Here is a 23,852-nt window from a genome sequence, read left to right on the forward strand (position 1 = left end):
TTTTCCATGTTAAAATTTTTTCCGGATTTTCCAGAAATTCCCTAATATCATTTACTACTTCAACATTTCTTGCCCGATTTAAACAATTCTAACACCAACTAATTCAGCTCATTCAGGACATTCGTGCTTCTAATCATTTTCCAAAAATCCTGCTTTTCACAAAAGCCTCAAAATTCCAGGAAGTTCCCATTAAAATGAACGAGACATTTTTACAAGTTTCAAAATTCCCACTTTTTTCAACCTATTCGCACCATTCCAGCATCAACACATTCCACTCATCCTGGACATACCAACTAACATGTTTCCCAAGTTCCAAACCAAATTTGGGTTTTCCTGGAAATTCAAACTCTTCAACATTCAAACCATTTCAGCGTTAAAACGATTTCAACATTTAAACCATTTCTACATTCACCTAACATTCCTTTAGCATTTCAGTTCAGCGTCAGCTTTTCAACATTCAACCGATTTCAACATTCAAACTATTCTTACAAATCCGTATTTATTCAGCCACCCATTGTGCAAGTTCTCCCACTTAAAATGATAACAGAGGTCTGTAATTTTCATCATAGGTACACTTCAACTGTGGGAGACAGAATTTGAAAAAAAATCCAGGAATTCACATTGTAGGAATTTTAAAGAATTTATTTGTAAATTATGGTGGAAAATAAATATTTGGTCAACCATTCAAAGCTCTCACTGATGGCCCCATCCATTCTTTCCTTAACATGGATCAATCGTCCTGTCCCTTTAGCAGAAAAACAGCTCCAAAGCATGATGTTTCCAACTCCATGCTTCACAGTAGGTTTGGTGTTCTTGGGATGCGACTCAGTATTCTTCTTCCTCCAATATGACGAGTTGAGTTTATACCAAAAAGTTCTATTTTGGTTTCATCTGACCACATGACATTATTCCATGTGCTCTCTGGCAAACTTCAGACAGGCCTGGACATGCACTGGCTCAAGCAGAGGGACACGTCTGGCACTGCAAGATTTGATTCCCTGTCGGCGTAGTGTGTTACTGACGGTAACCTTTGTTACTTTGGTCCCATCTCTCTGCAGGTCATTCACCCCGTGTGGTTCTGGGATTTTTGCTCACCGTTTTCATGATCCTTTTGACCCCACGTGATGAGATCTTGCGTGGAGCCCCAGATCGAGGGAGATAATCAGTGGTTTTGTATGTCTTCCATTTCCCGATAATTGCTCCCACAGTTGATTTTTTCACACAAAGCTGCTTGCCTATTGTGGATTCACTCTTCCCAGTCTGGTGCAGGTCTACAATTCTTTGCCTGGTGACCTTCGACAGCTCGTTGGTCTTGGCCATAGTGGAGTTTTGAGTCTGACTGTTTGAGGCTGTGGACAGGTGTCGTTTATACAGATAACGAGTTCAAACAGGTTCAATTAATACAGGTAACGAGTGGAGGACAGAAGAGCTTCTTAAAGAAGAAGTTACAGGTCTGTGAGAGCCAGAGATATTCCTTGTTTGAAGTGAGCAAATACTTATTTTCCACCATAATTTACAAATAAATTATTTAAAATTCCTACAATGTGAATTCCTGGATTTTTTTCTTATTCTGTCTCTCACAGTTGAAGTGTACCTATGATGAAAATTACACCTCTGCCATCATTTTAAGTGGGAGATCTTGCACAATCGGTGGCTGACTAAATACTTTTTTGCCCCACTGTATGTATATTATTTCAATAGTTTTTCTTTTTTTAAATATCGGGTTTGCCATTGTATTATTGTCCGTGAAGGAGCAGGAAGGGGCTAGGCACACCTCTGCAAAGAATGATTGATATGAAGTGCCCTGGTATTTAATAATTAACATTTTACATGTGCCTTTTCATGCAAAACTGGGCCCTAGAGATGCGCGGGTAGGCAATTATATCATCCGCAACCGCATCACCAAAGTCGTCATCCACCCGCCGTCCACCCGAACCAACATTTTATCAGAACTGCAACCGCCCGCCACCCGCCCGTTGAAATACATCAGAGGTCGGCCACCTTTACCACTCAAAGAGCTATTCAAACCCGTGTCACAAAGCGAAGAAGACAATAGGAGACGCCAACATTCTCTAAAATGACTGCCGGCAGTCACCCAGTCAATAAGTATCAGGACGTGCTACGAAGCCATTGGCTTTGTCGCCTTTTAAAGCATGTACGTGCTAATTGTCAGTTCAGCAACATGTTGTGTGTGGATTCCGCGGTCACACGCACACGACTGCAAGGCATACTGGCTGACACAGAGTACACTAATGGTTGTGATATAAACAATTTTCAACACTTGGTAACACAACATAGACGCAACACAACAAATACCCAGAATCCTTTGCATCCGTGACATTTCCTGAATATATTTTACATCCCGTGCTCCCAACCCCGCCCACCTTACCAACGCACGGGGGAACGGGGGGTGGCGGGGTTTGCTGCTAGTGGGGTGTATAAAATAGTCAGGAAGTGTCATGGATGCAAAGGGTTCTGGGTATTTGTTGTGTTGCGTTTATGTTGTGTTACTGTGAGGATGTTCTGCCGAAATGTGTTTGTCATTCTTGTTTGGTGTGGCTTCACAGCGTGGCACATATTACTATTGTGGGGCGGTATAGCTCGGTTGGTAGAGTGGCCGTGCCAGCAACTTGAGGGTTGCAGGTTCGATTCCCGCTCCTGCCATCCTAGTCACTGCCGTTGTGTCCTTGGGCAAGACACTTTACCCACGTGCTCTCAGTGCCACCCACACTGGTTTAAATGTAATTTAGATATTGGGTTTCACTATGTAAAGCGCTTTGAGTCACTAGAGAAAAGCGCTATATAAATACAGTTCACCTACTAAGTGTTAAAATTGTTTATATCACAACCATTAGTGTACTCTGTGTCACCCAGTATGCCTTGCAGTCGTGTGCGTGTGTCCGCTGAAGCCACACACAACATGTTACTGGACTGACAATCTGCTCGGAAATGCTGTAGGAGGCGACAAAGCCAACAGCCTCATAGCACGCCCTGATACTTATTAACTTGGTGACTGCCGGCAGTCGTTCTATAGAATGTTAGCGTCTCCTATTATCTTCTTCGCTTTGTGACACGCGTCCTAAATGGCTCTTTGAAAGGTAAAGGATACCGATCCCTGAACCGTGTATATCAAATATTTCCGAATGGTTCAACCGCCACCCGCCCGAATCTAATTAAAATCAATTTTTTCATCATGTCACCCGCCCGACCCGCGGAGTCCGCGGATGAGACCGCAAACCGCGCATCTCTACTGGGCCCTAAAGATTTCCGCATACAGGTGCTGGTCATATTATTAGAATATCATGAAAAAGTTGATTTATTTCATTAATTCCATTTAGAAAGTCAAACTTGTAGAATGTATACATTCATTCCAAACAGACTGATACATTTCAAGTGTTTTTTGCCAAAAAGGAGATGATTATAGCTGACAACCAATGAAAACCCTAAATTCAACATCTCAGAAAATTAGAATATGGTGAAAAGGTCAGATATTGAAGACACCTGGTGCCACACTCTAATTAGCTAACTAACTCAAAACACCTGGAAAAGCCTTTAAATGGTCTCTCGTTTTGATTCTGTATGACACACAATCATGGGGAAGACTGCTGACTTGACAACTGTCCAAAAGATGACCATTGATACTTTAAAGAATGAGGGCAAGACACAAAAGGTCATTGCCAAAGAGGTTGGATGTTCCCAGAACTCGGTGTCCAAACACATTAATAGAGAGGCGAAGGGAAGACAAAGATGTGGTAGAAAAAAGTGTACAAGCAAGAGGGATGACCGCGCCCTGGAGAGGATTGTCAAACGAAACCGATTCAAAAATGTGGGGGACATCCACAAAGAGTGGACTGCAGCTGGAGTCAGTGCTTCAAGAACCACCACGCACCGACGTATGCAAGATATGGGGTTCAGCTGTCGCATTCCTTGTGTAAAGCCACTCTTGAATAAGAGACAACATCAAAAGCGTCTCGCCTGGGCTCAAGACAAAAAGGACTGGACTGCTGCTGAGTGGTCCAAAGTTAAGTTTTCAGATGAAAGTAAATTTTGTATCTCCTTTGGAAATCAAGCTCCCAGAGTCTGGAGGAAGACAGGGGAGGCACATAATCCACGTTGCCTGAAGTCCAGTGTCAAATTTCCACAATCGGTAATGGTCTGGGGTGCCATGTCATCTGCTGGTGTTGGTCCACTGTGGTTCCTGAGGTCTAGGGTCAATGCAGCAGTCTACCAGGAAGTTTTAGAACACTTTATGCTGCCTGCCGCGGACCAATTTTATGGAGGTAAAGATTTCATTTTCCAACATGACTTGGCACCTGCACACAGTGCCAAGTCTACCAGTACCTGGTTTAAGGACCATGGTATCCCTGTTCTTGATTGGCCTGCAAACTCACCTGACCTTAACCCCATAGAAAAGCTATGGGGTATTGTGAAGCAGAAGATGCGAGATGCCAGACCCAACAATGCTGAAGAGCTGAAGGCCACTATTAAAGCAACCTGGGCTCCCGTATTGCTGCAGCAATTCAGGAAAAGGAGCTGCAACTAAGTATTGATGGCCATACATGCTGAAACTTTCCATGTTCATACTTTTCAGTTGGCCCACATTTCTAAAAAATATTTTTTGGTACTAGTCGTAATTAATATTCAAATTTTCTGAGATACTGAATTTGGGATTTTCAGTAATTGTCAGTACTAATCATCAAAATTTAAAGAAATAAACATTTCAAATATATCACTATGTGTGTAATGAATTGATATAATATGTAAGTTTCACATTCTGAATATAATTACTGAAATAAATCAACTTTTTCATGATATTCTAATAATATGAACAGCACCTGTATAATAATGTTGCGGCCAATGGACGTACATGCTCGTTTTTAGTGTTCGCCTTGCAACAAACTTCTCGACAAGCCCGTGTTTGTCAGCCGCAGCTCGCCGTCTCTCCCCAAAGACACAACTGGGAACGTGACGTGAAGTCAAAAATCAAAGCGGCTGCCTGCAGATGGCTTGCGCCACAAACTTTTCTCCTGCACTGTGACTGCCTGAACTCCCTGCCAGTAATGGTATTACATTGTGATTTGTGGTCCTTCAACCTCTGCTCTGAGCCCCCGCGGGTCTACCTGCAGGGATGGATGCATGAAGAGTGTAAACATATTACATTGATACGCTGTGCGCTATTCATACAGCGAGGCGCAGCATTGTGCAGCCTTTCCTCCCCGGTGTGCCCAAGTCTATCGGCAGTTCCCCTCGACTGCAGAGGAAGGGGGCGGGGGGGATGTTGGGGTGGGAAATGTTGCATTTCGGAGTTACTTTCCAAGACGCCTCCTCAGCTCCCAACCTCATCCCTCATGCTGCACACTCAGCTAAAAAAAGGGAACCCCTGCAATCTATTGAAATGGTATGAAAGCATTTATCCACACGGTGGAACATGTTAAAGGGAGCAGGATTTTTCCGCTTCAGACCGCGGGAGACACTAGGATGTGCGAGCAGACTACTTAGTCGAGCCGCGGCCTTGCGTGAGATGTACGGTAGATACATATTTCTTCATTTGTGCCAGGTCTGGTATTTTTTTTTCCTGACAGTTTTCTCCTGGAAGCGATAAAATGGGAGATTAGGGGTGTAAACGACGTGCAAATGGTTTCTTTAGTGTCAGGGTGTAAGCCGGTGGGTACCCAAAACCCGTTCCGTGGGCCAGATCGGCACCACAAGTAGAATTTTGGTGACCGAGCGGCCATTTTTTTTATTATTGTACAATCAATTGTTATTTTAACAATGTAAAATGTAATGGATAACTTTCATTGAAATCATAAGTCAGAGAAAGAAAGTTTGATCATACAAACCTTGTTTCCATATGAGTTGGGAAATTGTCCATCCATCCATTTTCTACCGCTTATTCCCTTTAGGGGTCCCGGGGGGCGCTGGTGCCTATCTCAGCTAAGATCGGGCGGGAAGGCGGCGTACACCCTGGACAAGTCGCTATCTCACCGCAGGGCCAACACAGATAGACAGACAACATTCACACTCACATTCACACACTAGGGCCAATTTAGTGTTGCCAATCAACCTATCCCCAGGTGCATGTCTTTGGAAGTGGGAGGAAGCCGGAGTACCTGGAGGGAACCCACGCATTCACGGGGAAGACATGCAAACTCCACACAGAAAGATCCCGAGCTTGGGATTGAACCCAGGACTGCAGGACCTTCGTATTGTGAGGCAGACGCACTAACCCCTCTCCCACCGTGAAGCCCGTTGGGAAATTGTGTTAGATGCAAATATAAACAGAATACAATGATTTGCAAATCCTTTGCACTTTGCATCAGTCCATCTTAGGTGAGCTCGGGCCCAGCGAAGCGGGCGGCGTTTCAGGATATTGTTGATAAATGGATTTGGCCTTGCAAAGTAGAGTTTTAACTTGCGCTTACAGATGTAGCGACCGACTGTATTTACTGACAGTGGTTTTGTGAAGTGTTCCTGAGCCCATGTGGTGATATCCTTTACACACTGATGTCGGTTGGCACACTGATCCTTGAGGGATCCAAAGTCCGTAATCTCATTGCTTATGTTCAGTGATTTCTCCAGATTCTCTGAATTTTTTGATGATTTTACGGACCGTAGATGGCAAAATCCCTAAATTCCTTGCAATAGCTCGTTGAGAAATGTTGTTCTAAAACTGTTCGACAATTTGCATACAAAGTGGTGACCCTCGCCCCATCCTTGTTTGTGAATTACTTAACATTTCATGGAAGCTGCTTTTATACCCAATCATGGCACCCACCTGTTCCCAATTAGCCTGCACACCTGTGGGATGTTCCATATAAGTGTTTGATAAGCACTCCTCAACTTTATCAGTATTTATTGCCACCATTCTCAACTTCTTTAATTAATGATTATTTGCAAAAAAAAAAAAGGTTTATCAGCTTGAACATCAAATATGTTGTCTTTGTAGCATATTCAACTGAATATGGGTTGAAAATGATTTGCAAATCATTGTATTCCGTTTATATTTACATCTAACACAATTTCCCAACTCATATGGAAACGGGGTTTGTGTTACGCCTGTACTGGCTCACCTGCACTGGCTTCCTGTGCACTCAAGATGTGATTTTAAGTTTTTACTACTTACGTATAAAATACTACACTGTCTAGCTCCAGTCTATCTTGCCTACTGTATTGTACCATATGTCCCGGCAAGAAATCTGCGTTCAGAGGACTCCGGCTTATTAGTGATTCCCAGAGCCCAAAAAAAGTCTGCGGGCTGTAGAGCGTTTTCCATTCTGTCTCCAGTACTCTGGAATGCCCTCCCCCGGTAACAGTTGGAGATGCTACCTCAGTAGAAACATTTAAGTCTCATCTTAAAACTCATTTGTATACTCTAGCCTTTAAATAGACCCTCTTTTTAGACCAGTTGATCTGCCGTTTCTTTTTTTTTCTCCTCTGTCCCCCCCTCCCTTGTGGAAGGGAGGGAACACAGGTCCGGTGGCCATGGATGAAGTACTTACTGGCTGTCTAGAGTCGGGACCCAGGATGGACCGCTCGCCTGTATATCGGTTGGGGACATCTCTGCGCTGCTGATCCGCTTCAGCTTGGGATGGTTTCCTGCTGGCTAAACTATGGACGGGACTCTCGCTACTATATTGGATTCACTTTGGACTGGATATCTAAATAAATAAATATATATATATATATATATATATATATATATATATATATCCATCCATCCATCCATCCATTTTCTTCCGCTTATCCGAGGTCGGGTCACGGGGGCAGCAGCCTAAGCAGGGAAGCCCAGACTTCCCTGTCCCCAGCCACTTCGTCTAGCTCTACTCGGGGGATCCCGAGGCGTTCCAAGGCCAGACGGGAGACATAGTCTTCCCATCGTGTCCTGGGTCTTCCCCGTGGCCTCCTACCGGTTGGACATGCCCTAAACACCTCCTTCGGGTGGCATCCTGACCAGATGCCCGAACCACCTCATCTGGCTCCTCTCGATGTGGAGGAGCAGCGGCTTTACTTTGAGTTCCTCCCGGATGGCAGAGCTCCTCACCCTATCTCTAAGGGAGAGCCCCGCCACACGGCGGAGGAAACTTATTTTGGCCCCTTGTACCCGTGATCTTGTCCTTTCGGTCATGACCCAAAGCTCATGACCATAGGTGAGGATGGGAACGTAGATCAACCGGTAAATTGAGAGCTTTGCCTTCCGGCTCAGCTCCTTCTTCACCACAACGAATCGGTACAACATCCACATTACTGAAGACCGCATTACTGAATGTATATATATATATATATATATATATATATATATATATATATATATATATATATATATATATGTATATATGTGTATATATATGTATATATGTGTATATATATGTATATATGTGTATATATATGTATATATGTGTATATATATGTATATATGTATATATGTGTATATATATGTATATATGTGTATATATGTATATATATATATATATATATATATATATATATATATATACTCGTTTGGGGACCCCTTGTGTAAGCAGGTGTTGCCACAGGAAAACAACACCACTGAATGAGAAGTACGCTTTTGGCATCTTTTTCCAAAATAGTCTGTTCTCATCACAATTAAAAACCATGGTAAGAACCAGGTTTCCTCAATTTCTTTAGTGCAAACAAGCAATTGTACACAGAGGCGGCCATCTCGAAGTTCGGAAACCGAAAAGTTCACAAACAGAGGGACTTTCTATATCGAGGTTGCGCAATACCTTGTCCTTAACAAGTGCCCGATACTCTCTGTAGTTGAGTAAACAAACCTCCACGAGCACCGAATGTGGGAATACTGCACGGTTAAGCCAATCACTTTTGTGCAGGCCAGTAAAACGAATCAACGAACGTTCCGACACTCACTCAGGCAGGTGTTGTCGGAGAAGCTCCTCAGGAAGTCGGTGCACTCTTCCTCTTGGTTTCCGCTGCCTTTGCAAGTGCACCACGGCGAGATGGTCCACTGGCTGAAGTTGCTGTCCACATAGTTGGGCGTCATCTCCGTCCCTGTGAGGACATGGCACAAACACAAGCGCACACGTTAAAGGCCTACTAAAATGAGATTTTCTTATTTAAACGGGGATAGCAGGTCCATTCTATGTGTCATGCTTGATCATTTCGCGATATTGACATATTTTTGCTGAAAGGATTTAGTAAAGAACATCCACGATAAAGTGCGCAACTTTTGGTCGCTAATAAAAAAGCCTTTGCCTGTACCGGAAGTAGCGGACAATGTGCGCGTGACGTCACGGGTTGTGGAGCTCCTTACGTCCTCACATTGTTTACAATCATGGCCACCAGCAGCGAGAGCGATTCGGACCGAGAAAGCGACGATTTCCCCATTAATTTGAGCAAGGATGACAGATTTGTGGATGAGGAAAGTTAGAGTGAAGGACTAGAAAGTTAAAAAAATATATATATATAAAAAAAGACGTCATTGGGAGCGATTCAGATGTTATTAGACACATTTACTAGGATAATTATGGAAAATCTCTTATCTGCTTATTGTGTTACTAGTGTTATAGTGAGATTATATAGTACCTGAAAGTCAGAGGGGTGTGGCCAAGGGTGTGGTGACCGCCAGTGTCTCTGAGGGAAGCCACGTTGCTCGAAAAAGGGAGGTTTTTTGGGTTGGTGTACAAATTGTAAGTGTATTTTGTGTTTTTATGTTGATCCAACAAAAAAAAAACCCAACAATAATTACAATTTTTTTTTTAAATTATGAAAAAAATATTCTGCGGCCCGGTACCAATCGAGCTGCGGCCTGGTACGGGGACCACTGTTCTATCGGGTTCAGGTCAGGACTCTGTGCAGGCCAGTCAAGTTCATCCACACTAGACTTTGTCATTAATGTCTTTATGGACCTTGCTTTGTGCACTGGTTCACAGTCATGTTGGAAGAGGAAGGGGCCCGCTCCAAACTGTTCCCACATGGTTGGGAGCATGGAATTGTCCAAAATGTTTTGGTATCCTGGAGCATTCAAAGTTCCTTTCACTGGAACTAAGAAGCCAAGCCCAACTCCTGAAAAACAACCCCACACCATAATTCCTCCTCCACCATATTTCACATTCGGCACAATGCAGTCCAAAAATGTACCGTTCTCCTGGAAACCTCCAAACCAAGACTCATCCATCAGATTGCCAGATGTAAAAACGTGATTCATCACTCCAGAGAACGCGTCTCCAATGCTCTAGAGTCCAGTGGTGACGTACTTTACACCACTGCATCCGACCCTTTGCATTGGACTTGGTGTTTTATGGCTTGGATTCAGCTGCTCAGCCATGGAAACCCATTCCATGAATATCTCTGCGTACTGTTCGTGGGCTAATTGGAAGGCCACATGAAGTTTGGAGCTCTGGAGCAACTGACTGTGCAGAAAGTCTCCTCTTGTCAGTTTACATGGCCCACCACTCGGTGACTGAGTTGCTGTTGTTCTAAACTCTTCCATTTTCTTATAATAAAGCCGAAAGTTGACTTTGGAATATTTAGCAGTGAGGAAATTTCACGACTGGATTTGTTGCACGGGTGGCATCCTATGATAGTTCCACACTGGAAATCACCGAGCTCCTGAGAGCGGCCCATTCTTTTGCAAATGTTTGTAGAAACAGTCTCCATGCCTAAGTGCTTGATTTTATACACCTGTGGCCAGGTGCCTAGGACAACTGATTCTCATCATTTGGATGGGCGGCCAAATACTTTTGGCAATATAGTGTACTTTCACAGTCAGTCAACGTGGACAAGGTCTCACAAAGGCCAGAATGTGCTTTAAAGTTAAAGTACCAATTATTGTGACACACACACACTAGGTGAGGGGAGCAGTGAGCAGCAGCGGTGGCCACGCCCGGGAATCATTTTTGGTAAATTAACCCCCAATTCCAACCCTTGATGCTGAGTGCCAAGCAGGGAGGTAACGGGTCCCATTTTTTGTAGTCTTTGGTATGACTCGGTCGGGGTTTGAACACACAACCTACTGATCTCAGAGCGGACATTCTAACCACAAGGCCGATTATTTATAAAGCACATTTAAAATTTACCACCAGGGACGGTAGAGTGGCCGTGCCAGCAACTTGAGGGTTCCAGGTTCGATCCCCGCTTCCGTCGTCCTAGTCACTGCCGTTGTGTCCTTGGGCAAGACACTTTACCCACCTGCTCCCAGTGCCACCCACACTGGTTTAAATGTAACTTAGATATTGGGTTTCACTATGTAAAGCGCTTTGAGTCACTAGAGAAAAGCGCTATATAAACATAATTAATTTCACTTATTCTGGTGTAATTTATTAAGAATCTTAATGTATTAATATTAAACATGAAATATCCATCCATCCATCCATTTCTACCACTTATTCCCTTTCGGGGTCGCGGGGGGCGCTGGCGCCTATCTCAGCTACAATCGGGCGGAAGGCAGGGTACACCCTGGACAAGTCGCCACCTCATCGCAGGGCCAACACAGATAGACAGACAACATTCACACTCACATTCACACACTAGGGCCAATTTAGTGTTGCCAATCAACCTATCCCCAACCTGGGGATAGGTTGATTGGCAACACTAAACATGAAATAATGATATTATATTAAATAAATAGTAATAAAAACATCTATTTTAAAAACAGAAAGTTACAGGAATACACATGATCCTATATGCTTACATCTCATTGTGCAACATGTGAATGTTTTAATGGTAACTAAATGTGATCTCTGAAAAGGTACGAATTATTTCCAAAGCAGGACCTCCACCCAGACAAACAATACTAGTAGACAGCTCATTAAAAATAATATATTCTTGTTATTGTCATTGTAAGTGGACCAAAACAACTTAGATATTGGGTTTCACTATGTAAAAGCGCTTTGCGTCACTAGATAAAAGCGCTATATAAATATTCACTTCACTTCACAGGGGTAGCCAAAGTGCTGTACAATAGGCAGGTTAAAATATAACACAAGAAAAATGAGCAAACACAACACAAACAGAGCACGATAAAATAAATAAATAAATAAATAAAAATCCCGTTTCCATATGAGTTGGGAAATTGTGTTAGATGTAAACATAAACAGAATACAACGATTTGCAAATCCTTTTCAACCCATATTCAATTGAATGCACTACAAAGACAAGATATTTGATGTTCAAACTCATAAACTTTTTTTTTTTTTTTTTGCACATTATAATTAACTTAGAATTTCATGGCTGCAACACGTGCCAAAGTAGTTGGGAAAGGGCATGTTCACCACTGTGTTACATCACCTTTTCTTCTAACAACACTCAATAAACGTTTGGGAACTGAGAAAACTAATTGTTGAAGCTTTTAAAGTAGAATTCTTTCCCATTTTTGTTTTATGGAGAGCTTCAGTCGTTAGACAGTCCGGGGTCTCCGCTGTCGTATTTTACGCTTAATAATGCACCACACATTTTCGATGGGAGACAGGTCTGGACTGCAGGCGGGCCAGGAAAGTACCCGCACTCTTTTTTTATGAAGCCACGCTGTTTTAACACGTGCTGAATGCGGCTTGGCATTGTCTTGCTGAAATAAGTAGGGGCGTCCATGAAAAAGACGGCACTTAGGTGGCGGCATATGTTGTTCCAAAACCTATATGTACCTTTCAGCATTAATGGTGCCTTCACAGATGTGTAATATACCCATGCCTTGGGCACTAATGCACCCCCATACCATCACAGATGCTGGCTTTTGAACTTTGCGTCGATAACAGTCTGGATGGTTCGCTTCCCCTTTGGTCCGGATGACACAATGTCAAATATTTCCCCCAAAAATTTGAAATGTGGACTCATCAGACCACAGAACACTTTTCCACTTTGCATTACTCCATCTTAGATGATCTCGGGCCCAGCCAAGCCGTTTCTGGATGTTGTTGATAAATGGCTTTCGCTTTGCATAGTAGAGCTTTAACTTGCACTTACAGATGTAGCGTCAAAATGTATTTAGTGACAGTTGTTTTCTGAAGTGTTCCTAAGCCCATGTGGTGATATCCTTTAGAGATTGATGTCGGTTTTTGATACAGTGCCGTCTGATGGATCGTAGTTTCACGGTCATTCAATGATTGTTTCCGGTCATGTTGCTTACGTGGAGTGATTTCTCCAGATTCTCTGAACCTTTTGATGATATTGTGGAGCATAGATGTTGAAATCCCTTAAATTTCTTGCAATTGCACTTTGAGAAACATTGTTCTTAAACTGTTTGACTATTTGCTCACGCAGTTGTGGACAAAGGGGTGTACCTCGCCCCTTCCTTTCTTGTGAAAGACTGAGCATTTTTTGGAAAGCTGTTTTTACACCCAATCATGGCACCCACCTGTTCCCAATTAGCCTGCACACCTGTGGGATTTTCCAAATAAGTCTTTGACGAGCATTCCTCAACTTTATCAGTATTTATTGTCACCTTTCCCAACTTCTTTGTCACGTGTTGCTGGCATCAAATTCTAAAGTTAATGATTATTTGCAACAAGAAAAAAAATGTTTTATCTGTTATGTGTTGGCCCTGTGATGAGGTGGCGACTTGTCCAGGGTGTACCCGCCTTCCGCCCGATTGTAGCTGAGATAGGCGCCAGCACCCCCCGCGACCCCAAAAGGCAATAAGCGGTAGAAAATGGATGGATGGATGTTGTCTTTGTAGCATATTGAACTGAATATGAATTGAAAACGATTCGCAAATCATTGTATTCCGTTTATATTTACATCCAACACAATTTCCAAACTCATATGGAAACAGGGTTTGTAAATAAATAAATAAAACATAGAAACAGCTTCACATTATGGGATGCCATAGCAGGATGAAGATCACAGACTGAAGACCATGGAATAAAATATATGTGATGGCATGCATTACATGTTCTTTTTTCGGGTCGAAAGAGAAAGGAGGAATACATTCAGTAAGACAATATAAAATACTTTATGGATGCATATTATTTCCAGGCATATAACATAATGAGATGGGCCACCTCTGGCCCCCGGGCCTTGAGTTTGACATCCCTGCATTAGAACAAACATCTATGGGTCACTAATGGACAATAATGGACGACATTTATTGCGAATAGTTCACAGAAAACATAAAGGCCGGAATGGAATTGGTCTGTTTTAGTTTTATGGGTCGGGAAAGCTTGGCGTAATACTTCATTTCGGATGTAAAGAGGCCATTATGTTTATGAATATTTTTTATTTTTTTTTGGGTAAAAGCAGGTGCTTTGGGAAGCGTGTGCGCGTGTGCTATCTGACTCTAGCAGCTCCGCAGCAAAACACTTCACTTTTGAAAGGTCTGCCAGCTGGAGTCAGCCGTGTCATCCACTCGGCGCGAGCGGCACGACTTATTATCTCCACACTGCGCACAATTTGTGGACCCGTGCAGGAGAATTCCAATTTAGCGCCGTGTGTAATCTCGGACAAAAAAAAAAAAAAAAAAAGAAAACCCGCCAAGGCGCCGTGGTGGAAGTACACGGGCGCCGCCTTGTCGGGGGCCCGCGAGTTTAATGCGAGCAAACAGATGGTCATCACGTCTTTTAATTAAGTAAACACGCTCTCTGTGTCTTCCTAATTGCTTTGACTAGCAACTTGAAGGCCGGGGCGCTTGGGGGCGGGGGTGGGGGTTTTGGGGGGGGGGGGGCGTAGCTGACACTCTCTCTCTGCAGGCTGGCAACGTTAACGCGGCAATAACGCGATGACCACGCCTTCTTTTAACGGAGCAACTGCAGATGGCATGGGATGTCATCACATTGATGACATCATATAAATCATGGGTGTCAAACTCTGGCCCGCGGACCAAATTTGGCCCGCCGTGTAATTTCATCTGGCCCTTGAGGCAATATCAAATTAACATTAGAGCTGGCCCGCCGCTGTAACACCACATTCACCGCTAATACTCATACTCGTCAACCCTCCCAATTTTCCCGGGAGACTCCCGAAGTTCAGTGACCCTCCCGAATTTCTCCCGATTTCCACCCGGACAATAATATTGGGGGCGGGCCGCAAAAGCACTGCTTTTGGCGTTCTCTACATGTCGCCACGCCAAGGTGATCAAAAAGGTCAACCAAAGAACGAGATTCCTCTACAGAATCTCCTCTCTGGTCAACAAAAGCACCTTGAGGATTCTAGCGGGAACTCTCATTCAACCCTTCTTCGATTACGCTTGCACCTCCTGGTACCCCAGCACCTCCAAAACCCTCAAATCTAGACTCCAAACATCCCAGAATAAGCTAATCCGGTTACTTTTAGACCTCCACCCCAGATCACACCTCAATCCAACCCACTTCTCCAAAGTGGGCTGGCTCAGGGTGGAGGACAGAGTAAAACAACTTGCACTGAGCCTAGTCTATAAAATCCGCTACACCTCCTTGATACCGAAGTACATGTCAAATTACTTCCTTAACGTAAATGACCGCCATAACCACAACACCAGGGGGAGCTCCACAAACCACGTTAAACCCAGATTTCGATCTAACAAAGGTCTTAGCTCATTCTCTTTCTATGCCACATCAATGTGGAATGCACTCCCAACAGGTATAAAAGTAAGTGCATCTCTATGTTCCTTCAAAACCGCTCTAAAACAACACCTCCAGGCAACTTCAACACTTTACTAATACCCTCCTCCATTCACATCCCATCTCCTCGGATTATAAACAACTCAAATGTACTTCTAATGTATATACTTGTTCTTATGCTATCTGAACTCACTATGTTCTCTGCTGGCTGCACATATCCTACTAAATAAGACCTACACTGTTTCAATGTCCACATTTCTCTGTTGATGCAATTGTTGATGACTGAAGTACTGATATCAACCAAAGCTCCTCATCCCAACCCCCGGATTGTAAATAATGTAAATAATTCAATGTATATACTATGATGATTAACTTGTGTGATGACTGTATTATGTTGATAGTATATATTTGTACCATGAATTGATTAACGTTGACCCCGACTTAAACAAGTTGAGAAACTTATTCGGGTGTTACCATTTAGTGGTCAATTGTACGGAATATGTACTGTACTGTGCAATCTACTAATAAAAGTATCAATCAATCAATCAAAGTCCGCTTTTCTTCCATAAAAACAGCGTGCCAGCCCACTCACATAATATATGCGGCTCATACACACACACAAGTCTATGCAAGGCATACTTGGTCAACAGCCATACAGGTCACACTGAGGGTGGCCGTATAAACAAGGTTAACACTGTTACAAATGTGCGCCACAGTGTGAACCCACACCAAACAAGAATGACAAACACATTTCGGGAGAACGTCCGCACCGTAACACAATATAAATACAACCGGACAAATACCGAGAAGCCCTTGCATCACTAACTCTTCCTGGACGCTACAATATACACCCCCGCTAACACTAAACCCCGCCCCAACTCAAACCCGCCGCCAAAAAAAGGCATTAAATTTGTGTTTTTATTTAATTTGATATGCCATTGATATTTTTTAATTATTATTATTTGAAACTGGATCTTGTATGTCACTATAAAGTTATATAAGCCTTCCTTGGTCAATATTCAATGCAAAACTTGTTTGGGTCCCTGTTAAAGGGTTAATTTGTTCAACCTCGGCCCCGCGGCTTTGTTCAATTTTAAATTTTGGCCTGATCTGTATTTGAGTTTGACACCACTGATATAAATGGTAAATGGGGTATACTTGTATAGCGCTTTTCTACCTTTTTAAGGAACTCAAAGCGCTTTGACACTATTTCTACATTCACCCATTCACACACACATTCACACACTGAGGGCGGCAGCTGCCATGCAAGGCGCTAACCAGGACCCATCAGGAGCAAGGGTCAAGTGTCTTGCTCAAGGACACAACGGACGTGACAAAGATGGTAGAAGGTGGGGGATTGAACCAGGAACCCTAAGGTCGCTGGCACAGCCACTCTCCCAACTGCGCCACGCCGTATATATTATATATATATAGATGTATATATATATTTATCAAATATTAAAACTGAATCAGTCGTCTAACTCTTGGTTTTAATCGTATGCAATCTAACCTACTTAGTTTACAACCTTGTTGAATGATATAACCATGTGTTAATCGCAAAGATTAGTCTTTATTTAACAAATAAACCTTAGGTCAGGCTTATTAGAAAAATAAATACTCATCAAATATACCGCATAAAAAAGGGACTCAAATAATTGCCCAAAAAGTACAATTACGTTGTGCTAAAATAAATAAACTAAATTTATAAAAATAAAAATACAGCTTCACCACTTTAGTCATAATTTTTGTGCTTAAGAAACCAAACTTTTTCTGAGTTTTAATATTGTCATTACGTCCACAAGTGGTAGAAAAATGTATTATAACTAAGAACCGCTGAGGCCCATACGGATTACAGCTGAGAAACAGATATATTTTTTATATTTCTATACAAGAAACACTATTATAAAGGATCTTTGACCAATTTTTGCAGTAGGTCCTAAAAACAGCACCAAAAAAGTAGTGTCTATAAAATCTTTGACAACTGTCAAAGGCGAGTTGTATTGTATAGTTGCCCAAAAAAATGCTCTTTGAAAACTGACAATGTTACAGTACACTTTGCAGGAAGAGTAGTGTCTTGTAAGGTGACATAAACCACAGGCGACTTTTCGGCCGGGGGCGCCGCTACAGTACTAGTCAAGTGACTAGCGTACTAATACATTTGTTAAACTAAAAGTGACTACAGTACTAGTCAAGTGACGAGAGTACTAATACAAACCCTGTTTCAATATGAGTTGGGAAATTGTGTTAGATGGAAATCTAAACGGAATACAATGATTTGCAAATCCTTTTCAACCCATATTCAGTTGAATGCTCTACAAAGACAAGATATTTGATGTTCAAACTCATAAACTTAAAATTTTTTTTGTTGCAAATAGTACAGTAATTAACTTAGAATTTCATGGCTGCAACACGTGCCAAAGTAGTTGGGAAAGGGCATGTTCACCACTGTGTTACATCACTTTTTCTTTTAACAACACTCAATAAACGTTTGGGAACTGAGAAAACTAATTGTTGAAGCTTTGAAAGTGGAATTCTTTCCCATTCTTGTTTTATGTAGAGCTTCAGTCGTTCAACAGGCCGGGGTCTCCGCTGTCGTATTTTACGCTTCATAATGCGCCACACATTTTCGATGGGAGACAGGTCTGGACTGCAGGCGGGCCAGGAAAGTACCCGCACTCTTTTACTACAAAGCCACTTTGTTGTAACACGTGGCTTGGCATTGTCTTGCTGAAATAAACAGGGGTGTCCATGATAACGTTGCTTGGATGACAACATATGTTGCTCCAAAACCTGGACCTTTCAGCATTAATGGTGCCTTCAGAGATGTGTAAGTTACCCATGCCTTGGGCACTAATGCACCCCCATACCATCACAAATGTTGGCTTTTGAACTTTGCGTCGATAACAGTCTGGAAGGTTTGCTTCCCCTTTGGTCCGGATGACACAATGTCGAATATTTCCAAAAACAATTTGAAATGTGGACTTCTCAGACAACAGAACAGTTTTGCCACTTCGCATCAGTCTATCTTAGAGGATTTCGGACTCAGAGAAGCCGGCGGCGTTTCTGGATGTTGTTGATAAATGGCTTTCGCTTTGCATAGTAGAGCTTTAACTTGCCCTTACGGATGTAGCGACAAACTGTATTTAGTGACAGTGGTTTTCTGAAGTGTTCCTGAGCCCATGTGGTGATATCCTTTAGAGATTGATGTCGGTTTTTGATACAGAGCCGTCTGAGGGATGGAAGGTCACGGTCATTCAATGTTGGTTTCCGACCATGCCGCTTACGTGGAGTGATTTCCCTAGATTCTCTGAACCTTTTGATGATATTATAGACAGTAGATGTTGACAGTAGATGTTACAATTGTTAAATTAATGGTTACTACATTACTAGTCAAGTGACAAGATTACTAATACATTTGTTAAACTAAAAGTGACTACAGTACTAGTAAAGAGACAAGAGTACTAATACATTTGTTAAACGAAAGGTTACTACAGTGATAATAAAGTGACTACAGTACCAATATATTTGTTAAAGTCAAAGTTACTACAGTACTAGTAAAGTGACACCAGAGTACTAGACAAGTGACTAGAGTACTAATACTTTTGCTAAACTAAAAGTGACTACAGTACTAGTAAAGTGAAGGGAGTACTAATACAATTGTTAACTAAAAGTGACTACAGTACTAGTAAAGTGACGAGAGAACCAATAGATGTGTTAATCTAAAAGTTACTACAGTACTAGTAAAGTGACTAGAAAACTAATACATTTGTTAAAGTAAAAGTGACTACAGTACTAGTAAAGTGACTACAGTACTAGTAAAGTGACTACAGTGCTAGTCATGTGACTAGAGTACTAATACATTTGTTAAACTAAAAGTGACTACAGTACTAGTAAAGTGACGAGAGTACTAATATATTTGTTAAACTAACGGTTACTACAGTACTAGTCAAGTGACAAGAGTACTAATACATTTGTTAAAGTAAAAGTGACTACAGTACTAGTAAAGTTACTACAGTACCTTTAAAGCGACTAGAATACTAATACATGTGTTAAAGTAAAAGTGACTACAGTACACCAGTGTACTAGTCAAGGGACAAAAGTTCTTATGCATTTTTTAAAGTAAACAAGACTAAAGTACCAGTCTACTTACTACAGTAATAGTTAAATAGGTTACTAATACATTTTGTTGAAGTAAAAGTGACTAGAGTAAAACCTCATTTGCCATAGCACACATAAACATGTTACATATAATCACAACACTTTGCAACAGAGGGGGGCCGGGGTTGCTATAAAGCGCTAGCTACTCAGCCGTCCATCACCCCATCAAGCAGTGGTGAATGCGTGGGGTGAGGGTGGGGAGTGTGTTTGTGTATATGCCCATTGTCTTTGGGTGTAGTGGTGTAGTGTCCATAGGCCCGGTGTCGTCGAGGAGGGAGGGAGGTCAAAAGCGTCCATTTTTGAGGAGTACTTCTGGGATGCTTACTGAACAGCCTGCTCTTGTTGTTGCTTCAAGTCCATTCGAAGGAGTCTACTCGTAAATTAGGATGTTTGTTTTTCCACGAGCAGACATTAGAATGGCCTGTCTGTTCTATTCGTATATTCATGTTGGCTCATCGTCTTACAAATTATACGATGCCCAGCCCAATCGGCAGGTACCCCACGATCACGGTTCCAAATCGGTAGATGTCTTCCATGTCCTCGATGGAAAGGACTAAGAGGCACATGATTCTCCATTTGTCCCAGGAATCTCTTACGTACCCCGCAGCAATGGTTCCGTCAGGGCAGCCAGGCACACCAGAACCTCTTTACATCGTCGAAAAGATTTTGTCAATTGAGTCGAGAGTCCAGCTAATCAATTCCATGTCTGATGTTTAGATTTGGAGGACCAGCAAGTAGCAAAGAAATTGTCTAGTTATGTTATTAAAAACATGAAAATTACCCGTCTGAGGTAGACTTATTAATGATTAAAAATATTTCTATTAACATTTTAGTCAACTATGAACAAACTGCAATTAATCATGATTAAATATTTTAATCATTTAATAATCCTAATATTAATACAAATATTAATTATATTAGAATGATTAAATGCCCTGTGATGAGGTGGCGACTTGTCCAGGGTGTATGCCGCCTTACGCACGAATGCAGCTGAGATAAGCTCCCCCGCGACCGCAATAGGGACAAGCGGTAGAAATGGATGGATGGATGGGTAATATGATGCACCTGGGGATAGGTTGATTGGCAACACTAAATTGGCCCTAGTGTGTGAATGTGAGTGTGAATATTGTCTGTCTGTGTTGGCCCTGCGATGAGGTGGCGACTTGTCCAGGGTGTACCCCGCCTTCCGCCCGATTGTAGCTGAGGTAGGCGCCAGCGCCCCCCGCGATCCCAAAAAAGGTAATAAGCGGTAGAAAATGAATGGATGGAACTATTTTATACATGTATGAAATAATTATTGAATATTTATTAGTAAGACTTATAATTCTAATATAATATTATAAAATGAAACATAATACATATGAAAAAAGTTAAAGAAAAAACACACGATACACACACATTTCCTTCGGAGAGTGGACTTCCTCCAACTGCTTCTTCCGTCAAACACACCATCAGCAGCTTTTACATATTCGCAGAGATAATTGTCCACTTTTTATACATCTTAACATCCTTAGCTGGCGTTATCGGCTCGGTGCAGACCAGCTGTGTTTTTGTTTTTTAATTATTTCCTTCCTTAATTCAATGAATATCATCGGTTTCTTCTCAGCACTGTCCCACACGCCCTCCTTCTCCATTCCAAATGTACGAGAAACAAAGTCGTGTTGATCTCTCGCCATAAGCTAATGCTAGAAAAACTGGACACAAGGTGTTTTGGTCAAATCTTCCGGGCTTCACTGTGGCAAATTTCAATATTTTCATCGTTTGACAGCCCCAAAGCGAAGTAGACGACTGCACCACTGCTTTTCATCTCCTGTAATCTCAAGCTGGTGTTGACATTTGTGAAAAAAATGATGTGATCCCCCAGCAGGTCGCTTCTTCTTCTCTCTCCTTCTCTCTTTCTCTCTCTATCTCTCTTGCACAAACACACCCTCCCTCCATTACAGTTTTACCCGCAGCCCCGGCGTGATACTGACCGATGAGTCTTGTGTAGGAGGCCAAGCAGGCTTGGTGATTGTCTTGGTTGGGACAGGTGCTCACCGTGGGTGGGATGCTGCGGCAGTTCGCCATGAAATCAGCCAGCCTGGACCTTTGCAACGAAAACACAAAGCACAGGGAGACCGGAGTCAGAATTAAAAAAATAAATAAATAAATAAAATATATATATATATACATATTTTAAAAGGACAAAAAAATGTTCGCACCGTGTCTGATACTGGAGGTTCGATTCTCCCATGAAGCCATTTAACAAACACGGTGCTTAAAAACGGTCCGTAAATCAAAATCTATGCAACATTTTGATGAAAAAAAACAAACCCAATTACATGTTATGTAGACCACTTGGAAGTGTTTTAATTTAAATGTAAAACAAATATAACAATTTGAATCAACATTTAAAACAATTCGTTGTGGTTCTGCGGGGTGTTTTCACATTAAATTGAAATAGCCAGGGATCTGATAAGTAGCAATTTGTCACCATATTGTGGAGAATGTGAGAAACTCAGGTCAGCGACCATAATGTGTGCTTTCTAGACATTACAAGCATAGCATTCACTTTTATGACCCAATCCAAACAACCTTCTCTAGTCATGGTGCAGGGAAAAAAACAACTATTCGACCAGCACAAACAGTCAACACACATAACACAACCTGCGCACTGAATTTTGTGGATATGGAAAAAAAAAAAGTCCCATTCATAAAATATTCTAAATTAGTTTCTGACTGGGCTTCCAATCCGAAGTAGAAGTCCCGTTCTGTCTTCTATCCGTCAATAGCGTTCTACTTGAAAGGACTCTTCCTTCATCACTCCAAGCAAGGTTTGTAAGTTTTACACTATAATTAAAACACTTCTTTCTAACTAAACCGTCCCAAGTGTGACGTCTGCAGCAGTGTTTTCATGCATATTCATACGTATTATCGTAATGTAATCAATTTAGCTTCATTAGCATTTGCTAATATATGTCTAAGAGTGTCTCTGTTGGTATTATTAACTTTACGACGGCATGGAGTTATTGAGTTTGTTTAGCTGATTGGAGAGCTAGCTCCTGCAGCTAGTGGGTCCATGATGATGACTTCTGTTTTGTTTGACCACCGTTTTACTGCCTTGTTACAGACAACCTTTGGAAACAAGGTATGCAAATAAACATTTCAAAATATTTACGTGTATTACTAATTTCACAACGTATAAATCTGCGACAGGACGGCGTGGCGCAGTGGAAGAGTGGCCGTGCGCAACCCGAGGGTCCCTGGTTCAATCCCCACCTAGTACCAATCTCGTCACGTCCGTTGTGTCCTGAGCAAGAAACTTCACCCTTGCTCCTGATGGGTGCTGGTTAGCGCCTTGCATGGCAGCTCCCTCCATAAGTGTGTGAATGTGTGTGTGAATGGGTAAATGTGGAAGTAGTGTCAAAGCGCTTTGAGTACCTTGAAGGTAGAAAAGCGCTATACAAGTACAACCCATTTATCATTTATAGTCCGGTGCGGCTAATACATGAAAAATATATTTTTTCTTCTTACATTTAGTGGGTGTGGCTTATATGACGGTGCGCTCTACAGTCCGGAAAATACGGTACTACGATAAGACACAGACATCGATAAAGTCGTCACTGCAAACTCGATTGTGTTTTTGAGATTGATTGACTTAATATTTTTGTTTATCATTACAGTTTTTTTTTTTTCCTTTTGTGATGGATTATCTTAGAAACGCTGAAAAACACTTTCAAGCCGAAATATCCATCGGAACCACTTCCACGAGGTGAGAACAGTTTGAACTCCATGTGCACGTATCCACGGCAACAGCGACCGGAAGCGACGTCATGCGCAATCCAATCCAGCAATTGTGACACGGCCGTGCTACAATCTTGGCACCCACAATATTTTCCGAGAAAAAAATACCAACGATTTACTTTTTAAGTAGTGTTGTAACGATACCAACATTTTCGTACCACTATCGGCACTAAAATTATTTCGATACTTTTCGGTACTTTTCTAAATAAAGAGTACCACAAAAAAATTAATCATTGGCTTTATTTTAACCAACAAATCTTAGGGTACATTAAATATATGTTTCTTATTGCGAGTTTGTCCTTAAATAAAATAGTGAACGTACTAGACAACTTGTCTTTTAGTAGTAAGTAAACAAACAAAGACCCCTAATTAGTCTGCTGACATATGCAGTAACATATTGTGTCA

At 41.9% G+C, this 23,852-nt stretch overlaps 1 protein-coding gene across 1 annotated transcript in view; it reads right to left on the reverse strand.

Annotated features, from left to right (window-relative positions):
- The window catches only part of LOC133551210 (GDNF family receptor alpha-2-like), a 299,303-nt gene that overhangs the window by 53,456 nt on the left and 221,995 nt on the right, over nucleotides 1-23,852 (reverse strand). The window contains exons 5-6 of the mRNA XM_061897692.1: nucleotides 21,638-21,750; nucleotides 8,887-9,027 (exon numbers count right to left, since the gene is read on the reverse strand). Coding sequence (XP_061753676.1) covers nucleotides 8,887-9,027; nucleotides 21,638-21,750 — 254 coding nt within the window. The remainder of the gene's footprint in view (nucleotides 1-8,886; nucleotides 9,028-21,637; nucleotides 21,751-23,852) is intronic.

The sequence above is a fragment of the Nerophis ophidion genome, linkage group LG01 (assembly GCF_033978795.1).
Source record: "Nerophis ophidion isolate RoL-2023_Sa linkage group LG01, RoL_Noph_v1.0, whole genome shotgun sequence".
Taxonomy (NCBI): Eukaryota; Metazoa; Chordata; class Actinopteri; order Syngnathiformes; family Syngnathidae; genus Nerophis; species Nerophis ophidion.